This window comes from Alexandromys fortis, unplaced genomic scaffold (assembly GCF_014885135.2).
Source record: "Alexandromys fortis isolate MF-2015 unplaced genomic scaffold, M_Fortis_MF-2015_v1.1 scaffold_352, whole genome shotgun sequence".
Taxonomy (NCBI): Eukaryota; Metazoa; Chordata; class Mammalia; order Rodentia; family Cricetidae; genus Alexandromys; species Alexandromys fortis.
In genome coordinates this window covers 315,335-340,348 of record NW_026068237.1, presented here as the reverse complement: position 1 = coordinate 340,348, position 25,014 = coordinate 315,335, and the positions used below count along the sequence as shown (strand labels likewise).

Sequence of the window (25,014 nt, the reverse complement as noted above, 5' to 3'; positions counted from 1 at the left end):
CCTGCCTAAGGGGGCTTAAAATCCAAGGGTGCAAGAAGATGGAGGGCTGGAGCACATCCACAAACATGGCGGGAGGATTCGGAAGAAGAGGTAAAACTCAGCCTTGACAATGGAGCAGGCCATATCGCTTATTCGTCAGAAAACTGAGCTTCCATTCCATGCCATGTACTGTTGGAGACACAGGAAGGAATAGAACTCTGACGAGGAATCCATCCTGGGCCCCCTGGAAGGGCGGCCAGTGCTCTTCACCATTAAGTCATCTCTCCAGCCCCCAACACTGACATTTTAATGAAGGGAGACTGTGGACTGATGTCCCCAAAGTCATATCGATATTGAAAAAGTCTATAAATGTTCTGAAGGAATGACTGGGATTGTGGAGAGTTGGGATGTTACTGATCCAGAACCAAATTTTCTTGGCTTTCCTTTCATATTCATATTTCTTTCATAACCATTTGCTGTCCAGCTCTGTGTCTGACCTAACATGCTATAGCCATCAGGTGAAACCTTTTGAGATTTGGTAACAGATCATTACCACCCCAGAGCTAAGGAAGAATGTCATCCTGCAGCCCCTGAGATCATAACAGAGACCTCTCCTGCTTTGTTGTAACCTCTGTGTTTCAGGCCATGGTCACTCATATTTGACTCAAGAATGAACAATCTTGTGTTCCTTTTTGTTGTTGTTATTTGAGACAGGGTTTCTCTGTGTAGCCCTAGCTGTCCTGGAATTCACTCTGTAGACAAGGCTGGCTTCAAACTCACAGAGATCAGCTTCTTGCCTCCTGAGTGCTGGGATTAAGTGTTCCACCACAACCAGCTTGCATTCCCTTTAAATGTGATGTAGGAGTGTCATATATCAATCTGTTGATTTCATTGGTTAAGCAATAAAGGAACTCCTTGGCCCTGATAGGTTAAAAGATAGATGGGAGGAGGAAACAGAATAGAATTCTGGGCGGAAGAGGAAGTGAGGTCAGACTCTGCTCTGCTCCCGGAGAGACCCTACAGCTTAGCAGAGACACCATGCTCAGCTCTCCTGGGTAGACTCGACAGCTCTGCTCTAGACTCGACAGCTCTGCTCTGGAGCAGAGACACCAGGATGGACGGAGGCTAGAATCTTCCTGGTAAGCGCACCTTGGGGTGCTTACACACATCATTAGAAATGGGCTAGTCCAGGTGCGAGAATTAGCCTGTAAGGGTTAGAGTTCATGGGCCAAGCAGTGTTTCAATGAACACAGTTTGTGTGTTGTTATTTCGGGCATAAGCTAGCCAAGCGGCCGGGGTGTTGGGGACGCAGCCCCGCCGCTCCTATTTCAACAGTGAGAGCTGTGTTTTGTGGCACAAGGCAAGCAAATCAATAAAAGGCTTCTCAGAGCAGGATGCGAGGCAAAAGAAGCCAAATCAAATGGTGGTTGTTTGTGTTCATGGGAAATTTTAAAGAGGTGTTCACCTCTTTGAAAAAGGAATTCTTAACATTTAAACTAGATGACAAGGAAGAGTTAGCTGTAGGGGGATCTAGAGCAATTTTCTCAAACGGGCAACTCTGCCCCCAAGGGACATCTGGCAATGTATGGATTATTTTAGGTTGTCAAAGCAGCAGGAGAGGTAGTACTGCCTGCAGAGAGCAGAGACAGGAATAAAGCTCAGTGACAAAGAGCACAGACCCTAGTAATAGCTTTCTTCCCAAAGTGTGAGTAATGGTGGGTTGCAAAACCCCAGTCTAGGAAGCAAACTGTAGGTGGATGAGCTGTGGGGTAGGAAGTGTGGAGTATGTGACAGACAGAAAGGACAACATAGCTGGAACCTACTAAACAAGGAAGAGAGACACATAAGAAGAGGTCCATCAGGAATGCAGGACCTCCTGTGGCAGTAAAAGCTACTCCAGGAATGTTATGAAGCAGATCAGAGGGAACGGACTCTTTAAGGTTGGGAAGACTGCATGGTCACAGTGTTGGAGACAGAAGTCACCATCAGAAAAGCCAGTTTGACTCTGAGAAAAAGCTGACATCAGAGAGTGAGGACCATGAGTAGAGAGGAGTCCAGCAATACAGAGGCTACAACTCTAGAATGAGCAGATTTTAAGGAAGGAGTTGAGTGAGGGGATGGGCAAAGCATTAATCTGAGGTCACAATGTGAAAGTGTTAAAGAGGAGGAGAGCAGATGCCCACACTCGGGACATGCCGGGAGCAGCTAAGTTGTGCCCCGACACCTAGGGTTCATTCGCTGAGTTCCTAGGCCCAGTACTTCAGAGTGACTATACTTACAGACAGAACTCTTTGAAGAGATAACTCAAATAAGATGAGGTCCTGTGGAAGGGTCCTTATCCAATAGGACTAATATGCTTATAAAATGAAAATAGGGTTAAGACAGACCAAGAAGACTGAAGGACAAGATGTCATCTCCTAAGGGAGGGACCTAGAAAGTCTTGCCTCCAGAATTCTGTGACAAAGAATTTTGTTAGTCCTACCATTTAAGCAATGGTATTTGGCATGGGCACCAATACAGCCCGGAACTACCCTGCTCCTGGAACACACATGGGACTGTTTCCTTTGGGCTCTCCTCCCGTTTTCTACTTACTTAAGTTTGGGTGTGTTCCATTGTGCTATTTTGTTTTTTGTAACACTGGGGATCAAACTCAAAGCCTTGTATGTGCTGAGCAAAGGGATTTTATTACTGAGCTACATCTCCAGCCCTTAGTATTTCCTTTTAAACCCATCATTCCCAGAGTCCTCTATGTGGATAAGAGAAACACTCACCTGCTGTAACGCCTGGAAGCTGGTTTCAACAATAAAGACCGCTCCCACTCCTTAGGGAAGATAAATTTTGGTGACTGTCGCTGAGCCATCCTCTTCTTGGTCCACAGGCAGCTATCCGTGATATTGACAATGGTGAGTGTTGGGAGTTTATCTAAGAAAGCAGACCAGAACAAAACATGTAACCTACTGCCTTTAGAAAGGGAAGCAAACAGAAATAGTGTAAGGACTTTGTGAAGAAAACGACAAAGGCTAGCCAACGCACCATCAATCTCCCGGGAAGATTTGCCGGGTGAGTCCAGGATCCTAGGATGGCCCCTCTCAATCCGTCGGAGAGATGCCCAGCATTGTGGATGCTGACAAACTGCTGAGCTGCAGTTGGTTTCATCCCACAGATCCTCATTTGGCAAGTTCATAGCTATAAACGATTTAAGACAAAATCCAGTCTTGCAGTATTTTAGCCCTCTGGAGAATTAGCAGCCACCCACTTAGGTGTTATTATTTTTATACATTGGACAGCCATGCAATCCAGATCTCATTTTGAAATGAAATCATAAACTATCTATTGACTCCATATAAGTAAATGCTGGTCACACAAAAACAATAGAGAATTGAAAAACAAGCAAGTATAAAGATAAGTCAAAAGGCAAGTCTGAGAGATTATCTTCAAGAGCCCACTGATTGGCCATTCACAGCTGCATGACATGAGACTTTCCCACTCTGTCTGCTCATCTGTAAAATGATAAGTCTGTTTCAGGAACTATTAGTTTATAGACATTCAAAAACTTGCTTAAGGCTGGACGTGGTGGTGCACACCTTAAATCCCAGCACTCAGGAGGCAAATGGTGGTGGATTTCTGTGAGTTCAGGGCCAACATGGTCTACATGGTGAGACCGTCATCTCAAAGAACAACAACAAAAAACAAAAACAAAAAAAATTGTTCAAATAATTCAAAAATTAAATATCAGAGCTAAATGCTTATACATGTAATCCCAGCAGCTCAGGAGGCTGAGATAGGAGGATTAATAGGAATTTGAAGGCAGCCTGGGCTACATAATGCATTATGAGCCATCCTCGGCTATAGTGTAGGATCTTTGTCTTAAAAAAACAAAAGTAGGGGCAGGGAAATGGCTCAATGAGTAAAAGCATTTACCAGCAAGCCTAACAATAAATAAGAGTTTAATGATCCCCAAACCCCACATGGCGGAAGGAGAGAACCGAATCCTGCAAGCTGTCCTCTGGCCTCCATACATACACATACACACATTAAGCAAGCAGACAGAAAAAAATACTAAGCATAAAAAACGAGGAAATCCAGGCCTGGGGAGCTGACTCGGTGCTCTGGAGTGCACAGCTCCGCAGCAGCACATCACAGCCAGGCACAGCACTGCACATCTGCAACCTCGGCTGGAGAGGCACAGACAGCTGGGTCAGGGCTGTGAGCCAGCTAGTGAGACATCCTGAACTTTCAAGAAATAAGGCTGAGAAGCAATTAGGGAAGTCAACCTAGTGTTGACTTTTGGCTTCTATATACATCTGAATGGTCAAACATATATGCATGTACACATGCATTTTACACACACACACACACAATGAAAAATAAAATATTATCAGCAGCCTTTCCTTTTCCCCTTCATTTATCATTACAAAAATGCCATCTTTGAAAGTTACGATCAGTAGAGACAGGCATACAACTTTAATCCCAGCATTCTAGGAAGAGGCAGGTAGATCTCTATGAATGAAAGGCCAGTATAATCTACATAGCAAGTTTCAGGCCAGTCAAGGCTGTATAGTAAGACTCCATATCAAAAAGAAACCAACAATAAAAACTTAAAAGCAATGAAATCACAGAAGTGCTTTTTAGCTGGCTCAAGCCTTTAGGAGGCATTTTTCACTGTTCAGATGCTATAATCATCACAGAATATCCCCTACCTGTGAATGGCTTTGCTTAAGACTGCAAATCAGATGGCCTGTTGTTGCTTCAGAGACCACTAACTTTTCATCTACTTCATACTTCTCAGGTCATTTCCTCACAGAAGAGAGTCGAGGGTCCTGGAGACTGGGCTCAATGGTTCAGAGAACTAACTGCTCCTCCAGAGAACCTGAGTTTAATTCCCAGCATTCATGTGATGGCTCACAACCTTCTGTAAAGACAGTTCCAAAGGGTTCCTTACCCCTCTTCTGACCTCCACAAGTACCGTATGCATATGGCATATACATTCAGGCCAATACCACTACACATAAAATAAATTTTAAAAATTTCATTGTAGGAACACACACACCAACAATTAAAGAAAAGGAGAAGGGACGAGCAGGGCACAAATGATCTGAAGAAAGAAATGGTGAAAATAAGGAGTTCTGACTAGAAGATGGGGGATAAATATACAAGTGGGGGAGTATGATAAAATAACAGAATGTCTGAAAAATCATAAGAAATCATCCTTTTCTGGTTTTTGAGACAAGGTTTCTCTGTGTATTTCTGGCTGTCCTGGATCTCACTCTGTAGACCAGGCTGGCCTCAAACTGACAGAGATACACCTGCCTCTGCCCCCCCCCAGTGCTGAAATTAAAGATGTGCACCACTATGTCTATCTACCTAAAAATACCTATAATACACGTAAGTCAGTATATAAATAGACATATAGCGTTTAAGTGAAATTTTCCCATCTGGGCTGAGAGTGCTCCCCCCAAGAGCCATAGGCCATCAACAACAACAACAAAACCCACAACACTGGGTATGAGAAACCCTCTTTTTAGTTGTTGGTCAGGGTTGTCCAAGAGACTCCCAAAACATTACAGTCTATTGCTACTGTCCTTGGTTGCCCCCCAAAGGTGGAAGGAAAGACCCTATTACTGAAGACATAATACACTTCAGACACAGGGCTCAAATTAACTTGAAAGCCTCCTCCCCAAAGACTAGCTTTCATGTTACCAGAGGTGCCAAGAAAGAATTTCTTCCAAAGAAGAGAAGCAATCAAAGATGCTATGAGTCACATCAATGAACAACGTGGCATCATAACTGTAGCAGTAAAATAGAGGCATGCACACCTTGGTGGTAACCAACAGCTTTTTCATAGGACTTAAGACCCACTTAACAAGTGGAAGATCATGCCTGGTACTGGAAACCTTGTCAGCTACCTAGAGCTCGGGAAGAACCTACAACCACCAATTTACTAAACTAACTACGCTCTATGTATTTGTCCTTATACCCACATATAAGCCTAGTCCTCACCCCCTCAATAAGGAAACTTCTCTTTGCAACAGAGACCATTACTGAAAACCACATCCAATTGAAATTCAGGGTTAGAGAGCCCAGTCCCAGTGGTACAGCTACAACACAATTCTTATACCTACACCTCAGGGACCACTGTGGTAGATGCCCCCCAAATTCCTCATCCAGGGGCTATATAACCTGTAACCATGACTCTAATAAACGGAGGCTTTGACAAGAACTCTCTGCTTGGCCTCCTTCCTCTTTCCCGCCCATATCTTTCAGATAGCGCCTCTCCGGGACCCTGGAATTACTGACCTGACAGGCAGGTTACAGCCCCTAGACTGAGTAACCTTCCAAGGTGGACCACAATCATCAGGCTGGGGAGATGCTCCATAGCCAGAGCACTGAGAGGGCAAAACATGCGAACTGAGTTCAACGCCCAGATCCACATGAGGTAAGGCACAGTGCACGTCTGTAACCCCACTGCTCCCACTATGAAATAGAAAGCAGAGGTCTGAGACTCCTGCGAAGCTTATGGGCTAACTAGCCTGGCATATGACGGTGTTTCAGGTAGAAGGCAAGACCAAGACTCAGGGTAGTCCTCTGGCCTCCATACCAGCATGGCACAGGAATATCCATACTAGTACACATTTAAGGGCGTTACATTAAATGCACACACAAATAAAATTATACTAAAAATAAGTATTATCCCCTTTTTAAAAATGTCATGTAGTTCCTACAATTACCTTATTCCTTTTAAGATATAATTGTGTTTTATTCATCTATTTGTGGGTTCGGGTGCTACAGTACACATGTGAGTGAGCAGGAGCCCATTCTTCCATGAGTCCAGAGACTGCTCGGGTCCTCAGCCTTGGTACAAAGTTTCTCTAACCTCTGAGCCATCTCACTGGTCCCCTTATTCACTTTTTAAGGACACTGTCCATTTCTTCTAGTCAACACATTTATTGACTACCAAATATGTGAGAGAACCTGTTTGGGGCATGGAGAACAGCAATAAACAAACTCTGTTCTAAACAGCTTGCAATTTAAACCAGAAGTAGGAAACTATTGGACTGAGCCAGTCTCTTGACATTGAAATGGGTCATTATGTGCGGATTTCTGGCTTCTCTGCTCGATCAGCTAACTAGTGGCTGGCACTCAGGCTGAGGAAGTCTTTAAAGCAGGCCTCTTCTAAGAGCAGAGCTCTTTTGCCATAACAATCCTCAGTGCACTCGTCACTCTCTTTACCTTGTTGTGGGTTTCTTTTTCTCCCAGTAGGAAAATATTTCTTTTTTTAACTTTTTTATTTTTGCAATTTTTTTTCAAGACAGGGTTTCCCTGTGTAACAATCCTGGCTGTCCTGGAACTAGCTCTTGTAGACCAAGCTGGCCTCAAATTCACAGGGATTCACCTGCCTCTGCCTCCTGAGTGCTGGAAAATATTTCTTTGTAATTATGTCTTCATGAAAAGTGGGAAAACAAGTCTTGGACCATGTTTTAAGAAAAGAAAGAGAGCAACAAAGAAAGAGGGAGAGAGAGACACCAACATTAGTTCTCAGTAAGAATTTTTCCTGTACTTAATACAAAAATTTTATAACTTAAAACGTCATTGTAAATGTAAAACCTTGTAAAGAGTTTGATGGGGAATATGTATGCTAAATCACTTAATGAATTAAGAAATACAACTTTAACACGGGCTTTTGAATGAGAATGAGAATATGATGCATTATTCTTACACTCAGGTGCTTCTCGCCCTTTTAGGACCAGACCAGTCCAAACTGTACCCCGGAGTCTCATCAGGTGTCTCCCGATATCGCCAGCCTTATAGCTGTTCTAATAAAATAGTTGGCATTAAAAAAAAAAAATAACAACAAAGTTTTAGATAACATTTACCCTTAATACGAGTATCACAAAGATGGAAGTGAAATAAGATTAAAGATGGACATCGGTGCAGTAAAATTGAAAGAAAATCTCCACTGAGTTCCGAGCCAAAAAAAGAAAATAAAAAAGTGTCAGTGGTCAGCGGTTCCGAGGCATAAAAGGAGATTCCAAAGCGCTCTGTTCTAGGGACAATGCTGAGAGAGCGAAAACGCTGCAAGGCTTTGGCTCCGCCCACGCCTCCCAGGGCCCCGCCCGCCTCTCCCAGAGAGGCCCCGCCCCCTCCCCCAGAGCCCCGCCCATCCTGTCCGGCGGAATTGCACGCTAGGCACCATGCCGCCCCGTTGCCTAGCAACAGCGCAAGGCACAATGGGAGAATAGACGGAAAACTCAGAAAGCCAAACTTAGTTTGGTACGAAAGTTCCAGTAATAGTGACAGTACGTGGCAAAGAAACGAGTCTAGAGAGGAACGTGAATGATACGGTCGAAGCTAGCGAGAACCTCAGTGAGCCGAAATCACCGCGATATGGAAAGCTTGGCTAAACCGCCGACTTAGGCGGGGCTGAAGAAGGGAGGCTGTGGCGCGCAAAGCACTGTGGGGCACTGGCAACGTGGGGTGGGACGGAAGCCACCGAGGGTCAGATCTTACCGACGCGGGAAGTCCAGACACCAGAACTGTCTGTAGGCCTGAGGCGGAGGAGGCTCGGGCTCCAGCGGAGGCCATGGCGGAGAGGCCCGAGGACCTAAATCTGCCCAACGCCGTCATTACTAGGATCATTAAGGAAGCGGTGAGCTGCTCGGGCTGGCGAATGGGTCGAGGGCGGACGAGCGAGCCGGAGGTTAACAAGATCCGCGTGTGTGTTTATCTCCACTCTCGCAGCTCCCGGACGGCGTCAACATCTCCAAGGAGGCCCGGAGCGCCATCTCCCGCGCCGCCAGCGTCTTCGTTCTGTATGCCACATCCTGGTGAGTCAAGCAGAGGCAGAAGGAAGGCTCTGCGGGATCTCGTCCCCGACTTCGTGGCCCCAGTAATTGTTCCCTGCTCCAGTAGAGAGAGCACTCCTCCAGTTCCCACAAATTCTGAAGCAGGTTAAACAAGGTTCCCGTAGCCCATTGTACGGGGAAGGAATGAACTGAGTCGTGTTCACAAAACCCATGAATCTAAGATAAATACGGATTTTCCCGTCCCACCTCTTGGTGTCTCTTGTTCCCACCCACTCTGACAGCTTCTGAAGGGGTTTTGCTTTTTTCTTCAGTGCGAACAACTTCGCAATGAAAGGGAAGCGCAAGACTCTCAATGCCAGCGATGTGCTGTCAGCCATGGAAGAGATGGAGTTCCAGCGGTTCGTCACACCGTTGAAAGAAGCTCTAGAAGGTATCGTCCGCTCTTCGGTTTCTTAAGCCTTAGGAAAGATGATCCATCCTTTGTTCCCTGATGGCCTTGATTGCAGTAATCTGGCACTGGGCACGATTCCTCTGTTTAGTTGGTACCAGCTGAGATACGTGATACGGGCCTGGTTATCTTTCTATGCCTTGGTTTGCAATAATCTGCTGCTTCCTTACAGCATACAGGCGGGAGCAAAAAGGCAAGAAGGAGGCTTCCGAGCAAAAGAAGAAGGACAAAGACAAAAAAACAGATTCCGAGGAGCAGGACAAGAGCAGGGAGGAAGACGATGAAGATGAAGAACGATTGGATGAGGAAGAACAGAATGAAGAGGAGGAAGTAGACAACTGAGTGGAGAGTGGGCAGACGGTGGCGCCATGGAAGTGACCACCTACAGTGTCTTCATGTGAAGCGTTTCCCTGCAAGGCAGAGCCATCTTCGGCACAGGTGCCTGAGATCAAAATGAAAACTGACCGGAAAGATCAAAATCAGTTCTTCCGACACTCAGAGAACCTGAATGACAGAAACCTGTTTTGCTGAATCAGTCTGGAGGTTGTGACTTTTTAGTATAAGGGATTCTGAATGACTAAATAGTTTGATATTGTTTGTTTACTTAAGTATGTGACTAGCTACTTTTTGATCCCATTTCCCTGCCCCTCCAAAAAAGTAGTAACTTCCATGTTGCCTGCTGTGTTCTAGTTCACAGAGGAGAAATGGGGCTTTGAGCAGTCACCCTGTTTGATTGTACAGTGTTGGCAGTAGGTCAGAATGGTTGCTCTTTAAGACATGACTAAAAAGCTGTAGGAGAATAAGGTAATCTCATCACTGGAGTGTAGCATTACTTGTTAGTTTGTTGACTGGAGTTAATTAGCTTGTAGCCCTTCTTTATTGACTGTAGATGTTCCGTCTGCGGTGGTGGCTGTACATACATTCTTAAATTCTTAATGTCGATTGTAATCTGTCAAAAAAATGGTGCCAATTCTTAAAAACAGATGGCTCAATCTTTGGCAGTAACTCAGTGCCTGCACTGTAAGATTTAGTGCTACCCCCTGGAAGGCATAACATCCCAGGCTCTCTTCATTAGCCCATCTCCCTGACCTGCAGCTGCTACTTTTCATTCCCTGAACTCTTGACAAGTTCCAGAATTTATTTCCTCTAGCTCTTTCCCCCTTACATCTCTCTCCTGCCTCTGCTTCCCAGCCCCACTTTCTCTTCCTTTTACTTATTTCATCTTCCAGTCTAGGAACTTTAATAACCTATATACTATCCCAAAGTGCAAGTTCCTCAGATTCCTTAGTCCTCCCTGAAATGCCTCTGAAGCTCAAGGCAGATGTAATGGTGCTCGGGAATCTAGCGCCAGAGCCACCACCGCTGTGGCTTTGGAAGTGTCTGCTGGCCTTTCCTTTCTCCCCATTCAGTGCTCCACGCACTTTTTTGTCTTAGCTGAGCACTTGAGGTTGACAAGTAATGTAATATAGCTGGATACTGTGAGCTGGGTGAGTGGCTGTGGTGAAGACTATTGAAAGTGACTGGGGACTGCTGAGACGATTTTAATGCTTTATACAAATAAAGAACATTTTTGTTTAAAATGATGACTCATACAATGTGCTTTTGGAAAGGACCCATCTAGATTGATCAATCTCTCTCTCTCTCTCTCTCTCTCTCTCTCTCTCTCTCTCTCTCTCACACACACACACACACACACACACACACACACACACAAAAGCACAGAACCCTGTATCTCTGGATCACCAGCAGATGAATGAGCATAACCACAGCCAACATTTTCCAAGAGTAGCCTTGACTGCCCCAGCACTCACTCTGTAGACCAGACTGGCCTTGAACTCACAGGGAGATTTGCCTCCATGCTCCAGTGCCTCTGTGCCAGTGCTGGGATTAAAGGCTTGAGCCACCACCACCTAGCCACCTATCAAACAGCATTTTCGTTACCTCTGTTAGGTCTTACCACAGCTCTATATCGTTCTTAAGTCAACTTTATTTCACAAAGAACCCAATGGTCATTTGATATCCTTTCTTCATTCCATGTATAATACTTAGCAAATAGATCTTCCTAGAACATAACTTTACTTTGTGAGATCTACCATCTAATAACCACCATAAGGCCAATAGAAATGGAAAGGACTCAGTTAACAGGGTACTTGCCTAGCATGTTCAAACAAACAAAAAAAGTTCTTTATGTTTTTAGTTCATCCTGTCCAATCCCTTAGCCAAACTTGTTAACTGTCTAAGAGAAACCTTTTCTATCTGGAAGAATCTTTGAAGTCATCCATCAGCTTTTCCTCAATCCTGCCTACACCTCCCCATAATGGCATCTGGATTTTGAAGGTTTTCCAGCAGACCAAGGTATGTTTCTCATCTCTAAGCAGAGTAGCATGGATCTGGGCAGTGGAAGAGTTCTTGTTCTAATTCATTCAAAACTACTTTGAGGGTCTGAAGAGATGGCTCAGCAGTGATGCTCTTCTAGAGGACCAGGATCCACATGGCAGCTGAAAATGTCTGTAGCTACAGTTCAAGGGAATCCCATGCCCCTTTCTGGCCTCCTGTCACTGCAGGCAGGTGGTGCTAGCCATGCAGGCAGGCAAAACATTCACACATAAAAATAAACACTTAAAAACATCTTTTTGTGTGCTAGCCCCTATCTTATAGGAAGTTGAAGCTCTTTTACGAGAAATTACTGAGATCATGATCCAGTGGCCTTTGGCCTTCTGTTTTTATTTTCATAAACTTTGTAAATGGTTGGGATAATTTGAGATACAGAAGAATTACAAGGAGTGCAGTTCTCATGTACCCTTCATCCGACTTCTCATATTGCACCTTTAAGTCCAGATTTTCTAGTGAATGTTTAAAATCCAAAATGAGATCACAGATCATAAACTTAACCGTTTTGAAATGAAGATTTGCTGGTCTAAGCACATTTACAGTATCACACAGCTACTTTTCCACCCATCTCACTAGTGGGCAGGTCACTGCCCATGCCTCCCTCCACTCAGGGCCTCACTCCCCCCACCCCCAAGTCTTTGTTTCTGACTCCATGCTCTGAGCATCCACAGAACTTTAACTTTTTGTTGTTTTTGTTTGATTGATTTTGTTTTTCGAGAAGGGTTTCTGTGTGTAACACCTCTAACTGTCCTGGAACTCACTCTATAGACCAGGCTGGCCTTGAATTCACCTGCCCCTGCCACCCGAGTGCTGGGATTTTGTGCATCACCACTGCCTGGCTAAATTTTTAAATTAATCGTGTTGTCTGTTGTTTTTTGTTGTTGTTGTTGTTGTTTTTTTGGGTTTTTTTTTTNCAGTATTTTAAATTAGCTTTAGATTTTCTTGTTTGGGAACAGTGATTTATGCTTTTAGTTTTTAAACTTTTCTTTCAGATTTTTCAGTACAGTGGGATATGTACAAATAATGAACACATCAGGTTTTCTTTGGGTTTCTCTGTGGCTTTGGAGCCTGTCCTGGAACTAGCTCTGTAAACCAGGCTGGTCTCGAACTCACAGAGATCCGCCTGCCTCTGCCTCCCGAGTGCTGGGATTAAGCTATTACTATGTGATAGCATTGGCTGACCTGGAACTCACTTTATAGACTAAGTTGACCTCAAATTCAGAGATCCACCTGTCTCTACTTCCTAGTGCTGGGCTGAAGGGGTACACCACCAGTCTGCTCCCTTTGGTCAGATTTTAATGTATACATTTTAGGTAAACATGATACCCCTGTCATATGTGGTTACTTTTCTTTATTTTCAATATCCACATATTTCAACCCATCACAGATCAAGGGCTGGACAATTAATTACGCTGTAATACGTTGGTCTAAAATGGGCCGTCTGCTGCTGAATACAACAACTTAAAAGTGCTTAGTCCGCCAAAATGGATCTACCCGCTGTGTTTTATTGTCTTGAACATCTTTTTTTAACCAAAGAGCAGCAGCCAGTTTTTTTGCTGGAGGCTAAGAAGAGACCTAGAGAACTCTTCGGTGAGTTCGGAATGACAAGCCAGGGTTCCCCAGATGCTCGGGCCTTCTCCCCTCCAGTGAGGCCCGCGGGGTCGGATGGTGTGTGGACCGGAGAGGCGGGGTAGGCGGGCTCTCGCGCTCCCCGAAGGCTCCAGATTGGCCAAGATTCCACCCTCTGAGCGTGGGCCAGGCCCAGCGGGCGAGCAGAGGCTGCCCTGAAGGGAGCGTAGGCTGCACGCCCGTGGGGGCGGGCAGAAGGAGAGCCGCTTCCGGGTGAGTCGCCCCGCCCCTACGTGGACTTGCTCTCTTAGAGCGGGAGAGGCGGGAGTCAGGAGCGGAGCTGCGGCGGGGGAGCAGTGTCCGTGGTAGGTGAGCGGGCCCGTCCTCTGGCAAGTGGTGGTTTGGGTGGGCATCCCGGATGGCATTGTGCTTCTGGCGCTGCGGCGGAGACGCAGTCCTGGTGCACCCTCTAGAGTGGGCGGGATCTTGCCGCTACACGGTCTTGTGCTTCCAGGCTTGGGGATTCAAAAGTGGCCTCCACCCGCCTCCCTTCTCCGAGGCCTCTGGGGGTAGTCTGGGAGTGCAAGGTGTCTGGCAGGCTGGAGAGCTAGGGGAAAACAATCTGCTCTTTCAGTCAGTACAACCACCCATTGAGGTCTCTTGAAGCCCCAGTTTACCACATGAAGAGACAGGAGTTTGCCCCCAAGCCTTTTAAATCCCACTTAACTCTCCTGCTACCAGCAGTGGTCATGTCTAGGTCACATCCTCTTCCCTCCCCTCCTCCCTCACCTGGAGCTCTCAGTCGGCTCATCTCTGCTGGGAATATCATGTATGAACTCTGATCTTCTAGTGTCAAAGGCCAAAGTGAGGGTTGAGGGCTGCTGGACTCCTGAATTTTGGGCCAGATTTCCTGCTGCCCTGCTCTTATGTCCTTCTCAGAGTTCAGTTTTACCATTGTTGGATGTAGAAGCTCCCAGCCAGAATCTTATAGCAATCTGGGAAAAGCAACTCATAGTTTGAAATGGCTAAACCCTGGCAGGGGAGATTACGCCAGCAGACTAGACAAGGTCTAGTTTTCTGTCTGATCCCTCCTAAAAATACTGTGGCAGGTGGCAGCTAAAGTATTCAGGTCTGACTGCCCGTAGCTGCCTTTCCTGGGCCGGTTTGAGAATGCTTCAGATATCCCAGTGTTAGACCTTCCACCTAGCTGGCCCTCCTGAGGAGTCTATTCCCCAACCCTTGCCGAACCTGCCAGAACTGGCACTAGCTCACCTCTATCTATGCCAAGAGCACAGCCTCTGGAATCCTCCATGGGGCACAGCCTGGGAGCCCAGGCCCTGAAGCTCTTTCTCAGCCACACCTGGTGGCAGTCTCTCTCAGTTTTTTCTGGTGACAGGCAAAATAAAAGGCAAGAGATATTACTCTTAGTCTCAGTGCAGAGGACCTGGGCTCAGTCCCTAGACTCCATATAACAACCATAAGTAATTCTAGTTCCAGGGGATCCCACAGCCCCTTCTCTTGTGAGATATTTGATTGCACTATGTAAAGATATGTCAGTGTGATTGGTTTAATAGACAGCTATACAGCCAATAACTAGCTAGGCCGGAGGTATAACGGGGACTTCTGGACAGAGAGAGCTCTGGGAAGAAGAAAGGTGGAGTCGCCAGCCAGATGCAGAGGATACAAGACATACAGAAGTAAAAGCCACTAGCCACGTGGCAGCATGTAGCTGAATGGAAATGTTATAAGAACTAGTGAGACAAGAAGCTATAGGCCAAGCTTTTATAATTAATAAGTCTCCGTGTCATTTTTTGTGAGCTGGCAGCCTCAAGAAAAATCTGTCTTATCCTTCTAAACTCTGCCATCACTGCAAATGTATGATGCATTTACATGCCCATAGGCAAAATCTTCAATATTTAACAAAATCCAAGTTGTGCTGTTCTGGCTGGGGATGTAGCTCAGTAATGGAGCACAGGGGTCCAGGAGTTCAGTCCCACAAGAAGCAAACAGGAGCTGCTGTAGTGCCCCACCGCCCACACCTCTGCACTCCTCCCATAGCTCCCACCTCCCACACCTCTCCACTCCCCCCCATAGCTCCCACCTCCCACACTCTGCACTCCCCCCTATAGCTCCCACCGCCCACACCTCTGCACTCCTCCCCATAGCTCCCAGCTACCCTGAAGTAAAATTTGGAGAACCACACAGCTCCTATAGGTGGCCCTCCAAGTTTTACTTTCAGGCAGATGGCCTATCAGTTACTCCCTTAAGCTTTTACAGGTGATGAGTGAGAGCCAGGGAATGCAGGTGTGGATTCCATAAGCCAGGTTCTGCTACAGAGAATGTTCTTGGGCAGATGAATCCAAATATGCACGTGGTTTCAAAACCTGGCTCCAAGCCACAATGGCACTGAGCAAGTTCCATAACCTCTCCTGGCTTCTGTCTCCTAACTATTCCACTGAACGCTATATTGACTTTTGCAGTTAAATGAGCTGAAGTTCCACCTTCAGTGCTCTGTGCTGCTGAACTCAGTAGATCAGTGTCCCCAGAGGGAGACCAGCTGGAGCCCAGAACAAGGTCAAATTCTCGTTTTTTCACTAACTGGCTATATGGTTTTGAGCAAATAATTTTACCTCTCGGCTAACTCCTGGCAGATAAGAGAGCCAAGTTTTGCACAAAGTGGGTAGATAAATCCTCGTGTGTACTGAGTGTGACATCTCTAAGGAGGCCTGGCCTCCCGTGTCCTGTGATGAGGCTGGCCCACCCAGGGGTGTGGTGATAGGGTTGGTTCTGTGTGGTCCTGATAACCCCAGCTCTACCAAGGAGGAAGACGGGATAAGATGGGCCCCTGAGCTAGTTGGGAGGACTGAGAAACAAACACAGCAGGGTGCAGCGAAGGATTCCAGCGCTCTGGACTTGTTTCCACTTCTGATTTGCTGCAGGATTTTGGGTAAGTACCTCCCCTCTGGTCCTGGATATTTCCTTTGTTCGAAGAGCCAGGGATTCAAACCTACCAGCCTCCACTTTCTGTGGCTTTTTTTTTTTAACTTGTCTGCTTAGTAGCCAAAGGGTATCTCCGAAAGCAAATGTCTAAAATGGAACTAGCTGTCCAGCCCTTCATCCCGCTACCCTCTTCCTGCTTTGTTCCTGTCTCCGTTGTCCCCTGGGTCAGAGCATCTGCCCTAGGAGACAGCTTCTTGGCTGCCTCAGGATGGCCCTTCTCTGCCTCCTGACCTCCCCCTGCTCCTCTGCTTCCTGTCTGATCTCCTCAGCCACAAGAGTTCTCTTAAAGGCGCGTCAGGCCAGTGCCCTATTTGCTCAGAACTTGTCCCTGTCTCAATTCCTCCACCTCTGTCACGTGACCCCTGTTACATCCGTGAGTATTCAGAACAGTCCACAGTAATCCTCACCTTTCCCCTGCCAGATTCACACATCCCACAGAAGAGACCCCAAGCCCTGTCTTCTTCTACAAGCTCTCCTGCCCTCCTCTCTGGGTCCCAGGATCATGTAGGCCTGGGCTGCCTGGCTCTGCAATGCACTTAGGAGTCCTGCCCACCCCCCACCCCCAGGATTAGCCTATGACTTCCAAAAGGCATGTGAGAGGGTGCCGTCGGGGGCTGGCACACAGTAGGTGCTCCTAAAACAGTGTGGCACCCAGGCTTCCTTCAGGCGTATATCACTTTTGAGGCATGCAGTTTTGTCTTGTGCTCAGTGTGATGAAATACTTGCTCTGTGCTAGAGTCCATGTGTGGGGAGAGCACTGTGTGGGAGGCAGGACTGCCCTGTAGAAGCTCTGTTTACTAGGGCAAGATAAGCCGGTGCCACAAAGAACTGTTACATAAGAGGCATTGTAAAGTGGGCAAGAAGGAAGCCACGCGGGAGAGGGTGAGGCTGTGCAGAGTGTAGGCCTAGGGAAAGAGAGGAGCGTGCCACCACAAAACAAGCAGTTGGACTGGTGGAGCGCTTGCCTGGCGTTCACAGAAGCCTGGGTTCCTGTCTGAGAATCACATAATCCTAAGCCTTGAGGGTTAGATGCAGGAGGATCAGTTGTTTGTACTTGACCAGCGCAGAAGGCTCCTTGGTTGTACGAGGTCTTTAGAGGACACTGTACAGGGGAGGACATGTGTGTCCCTCTGTCCAGTCATGCACGCAGTACTTGATCTTGGAATACATTGTGCCTCTGGCCACAGTCCACATGTCAAGGCATTAACAGTGCTTTGCACGGGCAGCGGAATTCCAGGGCGTTTTTCTTTTTGCTTATCTAAAATACTGGCTAAGCAAGTTTGAGGCCAGCCTGAATTACATAGTGAAACCCTACCTCAAAATCAACACAAAATCCTAAGGCTGGGGCTGTAACTTAGTAGTTGAATCCTTGCCTCCCATGTGCAAAGCCCCTGAGTTTGATCCACGGCACCACATTAAAAAAAAAAAGTTCACAAAACAAAAAAAGCCGTGTGGTGGCGCTTGCCTTTAATCCCAGCACTCAGGAGGCAGAAGCAGGCGGATCTTTGTGTTTGAGTTTGAGGACCGGCTCCAAAGTTACAGAAACAAGTCTCCAAAAACAACAAACAAAAAAACAAAAACAAAAAGATAACCTCTCAATCTGCCTTAATCATGGGCGTTTATAATGCATTAAATGAAGTTTAAATGTTGAATGAACAGTACTTCTCAAAATATGTGCAAGGAAGAATCCATTCGGTTTCTCTTTTATTTCTAATCTTCAGATTCTTTACTAAGATACAATTTAAAGTTGCCAGAAATTTTATGTAATTTTTTATGTGCATTAGTGTTTTGTCTGTATTCATGTCTGTGTGTGGGTGTCAGATCCTCTGGAACTGGAGTTACAGATAGTTGTGAACTGACATGTGGGTGCTGGGAATTGAACCCAGGTCCTCTGGAAGAGCAGCTAGTGCTCTTAACCGTGAGCAATCTCTCCAGCCCCTGAAAACTGGTTTGTTTGTTTTTTAACTATCAGTCCTGGGAACTATAGCCCAAGTGCTATCATTAGATTGAAATTTCTCTGAAACTTCTACAGGATTCCCTGCCTTACCTTGTTCTGGAGGGGCAGCAGTTGACTGGAGAGAGGGGAGGCAGAAACCTAAAAGAACTGTCCTCCGAACGTCACGTCTTACGCTTCCTGTTGATCCCCCACAGAACTGAGTGGACAGCGGACACTCGGAGCCTAGAGTCCATCTAGCAGGCTACCCTGTACCCCGCCCACACCATGCATCACCAGTCCATACTGCACAGCGGCTACTTCCACCCACTGCTGCGGACCTGGCAGGCCTCTGCCTCCACCATCAGTGCCTCCAACCTCATCTATCCCATCTTTGTCACGTGAGTCCCCAGCAGTGTGCCAGACCTGGAGCGGGCAGTCCTGTCGGGAGGGGGAAGCCTTAAAGTGGTCTGTGAGGTTGGGGACTATGGTCTTTGGAACCATACAAGCTCCGAAAAGAACTCCAGTTGTCACGTCATGATTACCCTTGCCATTCCAGAGCTTTGGTGGTTAAAACAGAAGAGGGAAGTATCTGGGTCAAATGCTATGTCTGAGTTAAGAGGCAATTGTTAGCAACCACAGAAGATATTTGTGGAGTGCTTACTGCATAGCAGGTACTGTGCTAGGCTCCTGCAGTCCTGGCCTCTTCACAAGGAAGAAAAAGACATCCTTATGCGTCCCAACTCTGGAGGGCAGGGATTGTTGCCTGATTGGCTCACTGTTCTTATCTACTGATAAGAACACTACCTAGAACACTACCTAGCACTTGAGAACTGTTGAGTAAATCTTAAGTGCTTGAAGAAATTAATCTACGCAGGATCCAGATGAAGTGCCTAAGGCTAAAGGAGATGCTTGGCTCAGACACAAGGACCCTCTGAACTCAGAGTCAAGTCCTTCAGTACCGTTGCTCTTACTGCCATGCTATTATTGTTCCTGTTACTGTTAGGCCTGGGCTTGGCCAGGCAGGGGGATCAGACATCCCAATCTTGTCAGTCACACAACCATTAATTCGTAACCCTCTCCAACTCTTGCAGGGATGTTCCTGATGATGTCCAGCCTATTGCCAGCCTCCCAGGAGTGGCCAGGTAGGGGTTATGGTGGGTGGCGGGGATGGTGGAAGGAAAGATTGCACAGGTGCAGGTGCCAGGAAGTAGAAGCACACTTAACAGGTAGCAGATATGAAAAGACACTGGAAAGAAGGATTTCATGGAGAGTAAACTGTTAGCTAGTATGGGAGGCAACCTCATAAAGTGACAAGCATCCCACCATCGGGGACATTGGGGCAGAGGCTATTGTAGGCAGGAACTGAGCTTGAGACGGGAGGAGTCTGCCACAGCTAACTGCATAGCTCTCCTGTCTGTGACCCAGTTTGCCCGTCTCTCTGGTGGGTATGCTGCTACTTGGTCCTGGACTATGGGGCTTGCGCTCTCCGGTACCCTACGCAGCTTGGCTCTTCACATGCTAGCAAGTGTGTTTCCACAGAGCTATACCCCAGCCTGCAGCTTGACTTGTAACAGAAGCACTATTCAAAGGCATGGAGGCCTGGGCAGGAGACCTGTTCTCTCAGCGCTTTGCGCTTCCTTGCCCTTCCCCAGGTACGGCGTGAACCAGCTAGAGGACATGCTGAGACCCCTGGTGGAAGCAGGCTTGCGCGCTGTCCTGATCTTTGGTGTCCCCAGCAGAGTTCCCAAGGTGACAAATGGAAGAGTGGAGAGGAAGATGAGGGAAGTGTCTGGGCTGGTAGAGCTTGCTGCTCCAGCTTGAGGACCTGAGTTCAGTCCCAAGACCCATTCTGAAAAGCTGAGAGGCAGTGTATGACTGTTCTCCAGTGCGAGGAGGTAGAGACTGTGGCTCCTGGGGTTTGCGGGACAGCCAGTCTGCCTGATTGGACACCTGTGCTACGGTGGTACACGCCTTTAATCCCAGCATGAGATTGGTACGACAGGCCCCTCTCTCTCAGTTCAAAGCCAGCATGGTCTATACAGCTAGTTCTAGGCCAGCCAGAACTACATGGTAAGTGAGATCCTACTTCCAAAACAAAAAAATTAAACTAAGGTGGATAGTGATTGAGGAAGACACCCAGTTTTGGCCTGTGCTCTCCACATGTGGAGACACACACACACATAAGAAGGAAGGAAAGACAAAGGAAGCCTGAGGGAGGGAGGACTGAAGCGCTGTGCTCACTGTGGCTCTGCTCTGGGCAGGCTTTGGGGGCCATAGTCGCATTGCTGTATTCTTTGCCTTTGACCCCAGGTCAGGAAGCTCACGAGTAGGCCTGTGACAGCCTAACTGGGTGGTTCTGCTGTACTCTGTAAATGGGGCTGGGCCTGTGTTCTTCGGTGGCAGCCAGCATACCTTCTGAAAAGGTGTGTAATAGACGTACCACCTTGTCCTTCCCTGGCTCCAGGACGAACAGGGCTCTGCAGCTGACTCTGAGGACTCCCCAGCTGTTGAAGCCGTCCGCTTGTTGAGGAAGACCTTCCCTGACCTCCTAGTGGCCTGTGATGTTTGCCTGTGCCCCTACACCTCCCATGGTCACTGTGGTGAGCTCCTGCATACAGACCTTGTTATCTCAGCCCAGCGGCCCCCCAGGGTGGGGACAGACAAGGGCCAAGGTGCACTCCCAACCCAGCATCTTGTCTCCCAGGCCTCCTGAGTGAGAAAGGAGCATTCCTAGCTGAGGAAAGCCGACAGCGGTTGGCAGAGGTGGCACTGGCCTATGCCAAAGCAGGTGAGTGAGTGCCCTAGTAGCAGAGACAGGGAGTCGGCATGTGGGCAAGAAAGATCCAGAATTCTGAAGGTCACCCTCTGTCCCTCAGGATGTCAGGTTGTAGCTCCATCAGACATGATGGACGGACGTGTCGAAGCCATCAAGACTGCCCTGCTAAAACACGGTCTTGGCAACAGGGTATGACCTGAGGGCAGGGAGGGGTGTGAAGTTGGATGGACGGAGAGGGCCTGGGCAGCCCTCGGAATATGGCTCAGTCAGTAAAGCACTTGCTTGCAAGTGTGAGGACCTGAGTTCGGATCTTCTAACCCATGTAAGAAGCAGGCATGGTGGTGTGTGTGTGTGTGTGTGTGTGTGTAATCCCAGTGATGGGGAGGTGGAGCTTGCTGGCCTGCTAGCCTACCCTTGGTAAAGCTGTAGGCCAGTGAGAGATCCTATCTCAGAAACCTTAGACAGCACCTAAGGAATGCTGCCGTTGTTGTCTGTGCCCCGCATGCATGTGCACACACACGTACCTACACGTGAGCCAGTACATACAGTGCGTCTCAGAATTGAGAGCGACGCTGGGTGAGCCCTTTGGGTTACACCTCAAGGCCTAGTGTTCAGAGACTAGATTATAGGTCCTTTGATTCCTGCCTGAGGACCTTCCCTTGTTTGACCCCTGGGATTTGGGAAGGGCTGACTAGGCCTAGACTCCACTGTCTTCTCTCTAGGTCTCTGTGATGAGCTATAGTGCCAAATTTGCCTCCTGTTTCTATGGCCCTTTCCGGTGAGTGGAGTCAACAGTGGTCTATTAAATTCCTGGCCCAGTCTCCTGACGCTGGACCCCAGCATTGTGATATTCTTTGCAGGGATGCAGCTCAGTCGAGCCCAGCTTTTGGGGACCGCCGCTGTTATCAGCTGCCTCCTGGAGCCCGTGGCCTGGCCCTCCGTGCAGTTGTGAGTGATCTCAACTTAAACCCCACACCCACCTGTCCTGTCCTGTCCCTGTCTCAGGCGCTACCCACACTTCACCCTTATCCCTAGGCCCGGGACATTCGGGAAGGAGCTGACATGCTCATGGTGAAGCCAGGATTGCCCTACCTGGATGTGGTGCGGGAGGTGAAGGACAAGGTAAGGACAGAATGTAGGGTGGAAGAGGTTGTCCCCTATAGTGGACCCTAAATGGGAGAGGGGGGCTGTAGAATCAATCTCTGAGCCAGAACAGGAACCCTCTCCCACCCTGCTTAGTTCTGCGTGGCTCATGGCAGCACCTAGACAGCTGTGGACGGACGGTTTCAGAGTGAGCTGGCTCTCGGTGGCAGTGATTATTCAGACGGGGCAGGAAGGAAGGGACAGTCACTTGACCCCATCTGCCATTCTCTGCAGCACCCCGAGCTCCCCCTCGCGGTATACCAGGTGTCAGGAGAGTTTGCCATGTTGTGGCACGGAGCCCAGGCTGGGGCCTTTGATCTCAGGACTGCTGTACTGGAGGCTGTGACTGCCTTCCGCAGAGCTGGTAAGCAGGGGTGGGGTTTGTGACTTGTGCCACAGGGCATGATGGTCACTCTGCCCAAGAAAGAAAGCAAAGGTCTTGAGAAGCTCGGATTCTTTGCCCAGTTCGGATCACCAGGCACAAATAGAGAAGAGTGTGAGGAAGGGCAGAAAACTGCAGCGATGACAGCAATAGGACCGCCATACAGCTTTCTGCTTGAGAGAGCTTGGGCAAGCCGCTTTGTCAGTCTTGGGGTCCTGGTCCATAGGCCAGGATAAGATACCTGGTACATACTGTCCTGAGGAGTGCTGAGATAATATGCAGTGTATACTCTTATTACCTTATAAATGGGAGCAGGTTTGGCTAGTATCACAGACCATCCTGGTTGTCAGGTTGGGTTTAACAGCAGACGCCTGTTATCCCCACTTACCGGAAAGGTCCATAGGAAAAAGCAAATTGAAGCCCGGTGGTGGTGGCGCACGCCTTTAATCCCAGCACTCAGGAGGCAGAGGCCTGCAGATCTCTGAGTTTGAGGCCAGCCTGGTCAGAGCTAGTTCCAGGACAGGCACCATCAAAGATACAGAGAAGCCTTGTCTCAAAAAGAGGGAGGGAGGGACGGAGAGACGGAGAGGTGGGTATTGTGTATGTGCAGTGCCCGCAGAGGCCACAAGAGGACATCAGATCACTGGGAACTGGAATTGGAATTGTGGGTAGTTATTTGCTTCCTGACATGGGTCTAAGTCTGGCTGGATCTCAGAGTGACATGGCAGAGGAGAAAGAGCCTCAGCTAGAAATGTCTGTAGTTTGGTCTCAGTGCCGCACTGGGCCTCGGTTTCCCCAGACAGCTGGGACATTCAGGCTAGTGCTTGCCTGCTTCTTCTGCACATATCACACATCAGCAAATCGGGCCCCAGGTTCAGTCTTAGGCTGCGACACCATGCTATGCCTCTCCATGGTGGTCCTTCCCTGCCTGGCTCTCCTCTCCCAAGTGTGCTAAGAGCTGATGTCATAACCCTCTCGTTTTTGTTTTCTATGTAGGTGCCGACATTATCATCACCTACTTTACACCCCAGTTGCTGAAGTGGCTAAAGGAAGAGTGATGGAGAGTATAGGATTTGATGTTGACAAAGCTCCTTGGGCCTTGAGTGAAGCCAAAGTAAATGCTGGAACTGTGCCTGTGCGGTCTTCCTGCGTGCTGTTGGCGGGCGCAGCACCATGGGTGGTCCTGCCAACATGCTGAGCTCCCACTCTCTTTCCCACCCTGGCTCAGCCCAGAGATTCATCTCCCTGCTTCTGAGGTGTGGCTTCAGCTCGGCAGGAGCCAGGAGCCGTAGGCACAGGCCTTGGGCTTTGTGACGAGAGGGGAGCAGCTGGATCTTGAACCCCAAAGAAGACTTATGCATTAGTGAGGCTCAAATCCCAGAAGCAGAGGGAACACACACACACACACACACACACACACACACACACACACAGACAGTTCCTGAGAACGTCTGACCAGGGCTATTTGGACGCAGCAGGACACACAGTAGCTTGTCTCTAGACAGAGAGGGGAGTCAGATAAGACATAACAAAGCAGTTGAAGTGATACTTCCTTTGAAGGAAAGGGTCAAGACAGAAGCTGCCCCTCAGCTGAGACCTCAGAGGGACAAAGAGGACAGATGTTCAGAGACCCCTTTGGGAGGAGGAGTTTTACAGGACTGGAGGACAGTCCAGGAGGAAGGTGGATAACAGGCTGGAGCTTGGAGTGATTACTTCCCACACATTTGGTGTCTGATGACAGCCATCTTAATGATGCTGAGGTGGTTTGGTGTGGTTTGATTTGCTCCACTGAGGACTGAATACTCACCCATCAAGGCAAGCGCTCTGCCACTGAGCTGTCCTAGCCCTTCAAGAGAGAATCTGGAGAGCTGGGAGGTGGTGGCGCACGCCTTTAATCCCAGCACTCGGGAAGCAGAGGCACGCTGATCTCTGAGTTCAAAGCCAGCCTGGTTTCCAGAGCAAGTTCCAGGACAGGCTCCAAAGCTACAGAGAAATCTGTCTCAAAAAAAAAAAAAAAAGAGAGAATCTGGAAAGAGGACTAGAGAGACTTTGGTGGAAGGCAATAGGGACAGGAGGGAGTGGGGGTGTCTATGGCAGCTTAAGCACCGGCTGCTTCAGTTCACCTGACATCTGACACGCACTGCCACTAATGGACGTTAGGTGGGGCTAGTTTGCAGCTCACCCCACTTCAGAGTCCTCACTGTAGCACCAAAGCAAGTTCAGTTCAGACTCTAAAGCGAAATGAAATCCGTCTTTAAAATGTACAATTATTGGGTTATAAACTGGCAGCTTCTGCAGTTAGACTGGTCCTAACTCTTGGTACCTTTCATTTAGAGCTGTGACTGACCCATAAGAGCTGAGCTTCCTGTTTCTCACCTTGTGAAAGGTAGCCTCCAAAATCAGGTTTTTTCAAAGTTTTTTATTGAGCTGTGTATTTTTCTCCCCTCCCTTCTCTCCCCTCTCCTACCTACCACCCTCTTCCACAGTCTCCCCACACTCCCAATTTCCTCAGGACATCTTGTCTTTTTGGTTTTTGTTTGTTTTTGTTTTTTTGAGACAGGGTTTCTCTGTGGTTTTGGAGCCTGT

At 48.0% G+C, this 25,014-nt stretch overlaps 3 protein-coding genes across 17 annotated transcripts in view; 2 read left to right on the top strand and 1 right to left on the bottom strand.

Annotated features, from left to right (window-relative positions):
* The window catches only part of CUNH9orf43 (chromosome unknown C9orf43 homolog), a 32,603-nt gene extending 24,184 nt beyond the window's left edge, over positions 1-8,419 (bottom strand). For 8 of the 12 annotated variants that reach the window (XM_050131034.1, XM_050131036.1, XM_050131025.1 and 5 more), the window contains exons 1-4: positions 8,321-8,395; positions 7,697-7,793; positions 3,013-3,165; positions 2,751-2,901 (exon numbers count right to left, since the gene is read on the bottom strand). In XM_050131034.1, coding sequence (XP_049986991.1) covers positions 2,751-2,901; positions 3,013-3,165; positions 7,697-7,757 — 365 coding nt within the window. In that variant the 5' untranslated portion in view covers positions 7,758-7,793; positions 8,321-8,395. Of the gene's footprint in view, positions 1-2,750; positions 2,902-3,012; positions 3,166-4,679; positions 4,818-7,696; positions 7,794-7,853; positions 7,997-8,320 lie in introns of those variants that run through there. The other 4 variants (XM_050131026.1, XM_050131029.1, XM_050131030.1 and 1 more) reach the window with 4 other exon arrangements.
* Positions 8,414-11,861, top strand: Pole3 (DNA polymerase epsilon 3, accessory subunit). Its single transcript, XM_050131037.1, has 4 exons — positions 8,414-8,626; positions 8,719-8,804; positions 9,095-9,213; positions 9,404-11,861. Exons 1-4 carry the CDS (start codon positions 8,561-8,563, stop codon positions 9,571-9,573), a joined length of 441 nt encoding a protein of 146 aa, XP_049986994.1. The 5' UTR covers positions 8,414-8,560; the 3' UTR covers positions 9,574-11,861.
* A 1,552-nt stretch (positions 11,862-13,413) lies between these two features.
* Alad (aminolevulinate dehydratase) lies at positions 13,414-23,560 on the top strand. 4 transcript variants are annotated; one of them, XM_050130996.1, is made up of 13 exons: positions 13,527-13,556; positions 15,672-15,765; positions 18,343-18,525; positions 19,219-19,269; positions 19,780-19,876; positions 20,592-20,727; positions 20,832-20,915; positions 21,004-21,092; positions 21,626-21,681; positions 21,764-21,851; positions 21,939-22,025; positions 22,281-22,410; positions 23,425-23,560. In XM_050130996.1, exons 3-13 carry the CDS (start codon positions 18,413-18,415, stop codon positions 23,484-23,486), a joined length of 993 nt encoding a protein of 330 aa, XP_049986953.1. In that variant the 5' UTR covers positions 13,527-13,556; positions 15,672-15,765; positions 18,343-18,412; the 3' UTR covers positions 23,487-23,560. The 4 variants fall into 4 exon arrangements, with proteins under 4 accessions (XP_049986951.1, XP_049986954.1, XP_049986953.1 ...); XM_050130994.1 differs by lacking the exon at positions 15,672-15,765 and having other exon boundaries at positions 13,414-13,556; XM_050130997.1 differs by lacking the exon at positions 15,672-15,765 and having other exon boundaries at positions 13,453-13,560.
* Positions 23,561-25,014: the final 1,454 nt, after the last annotated feature.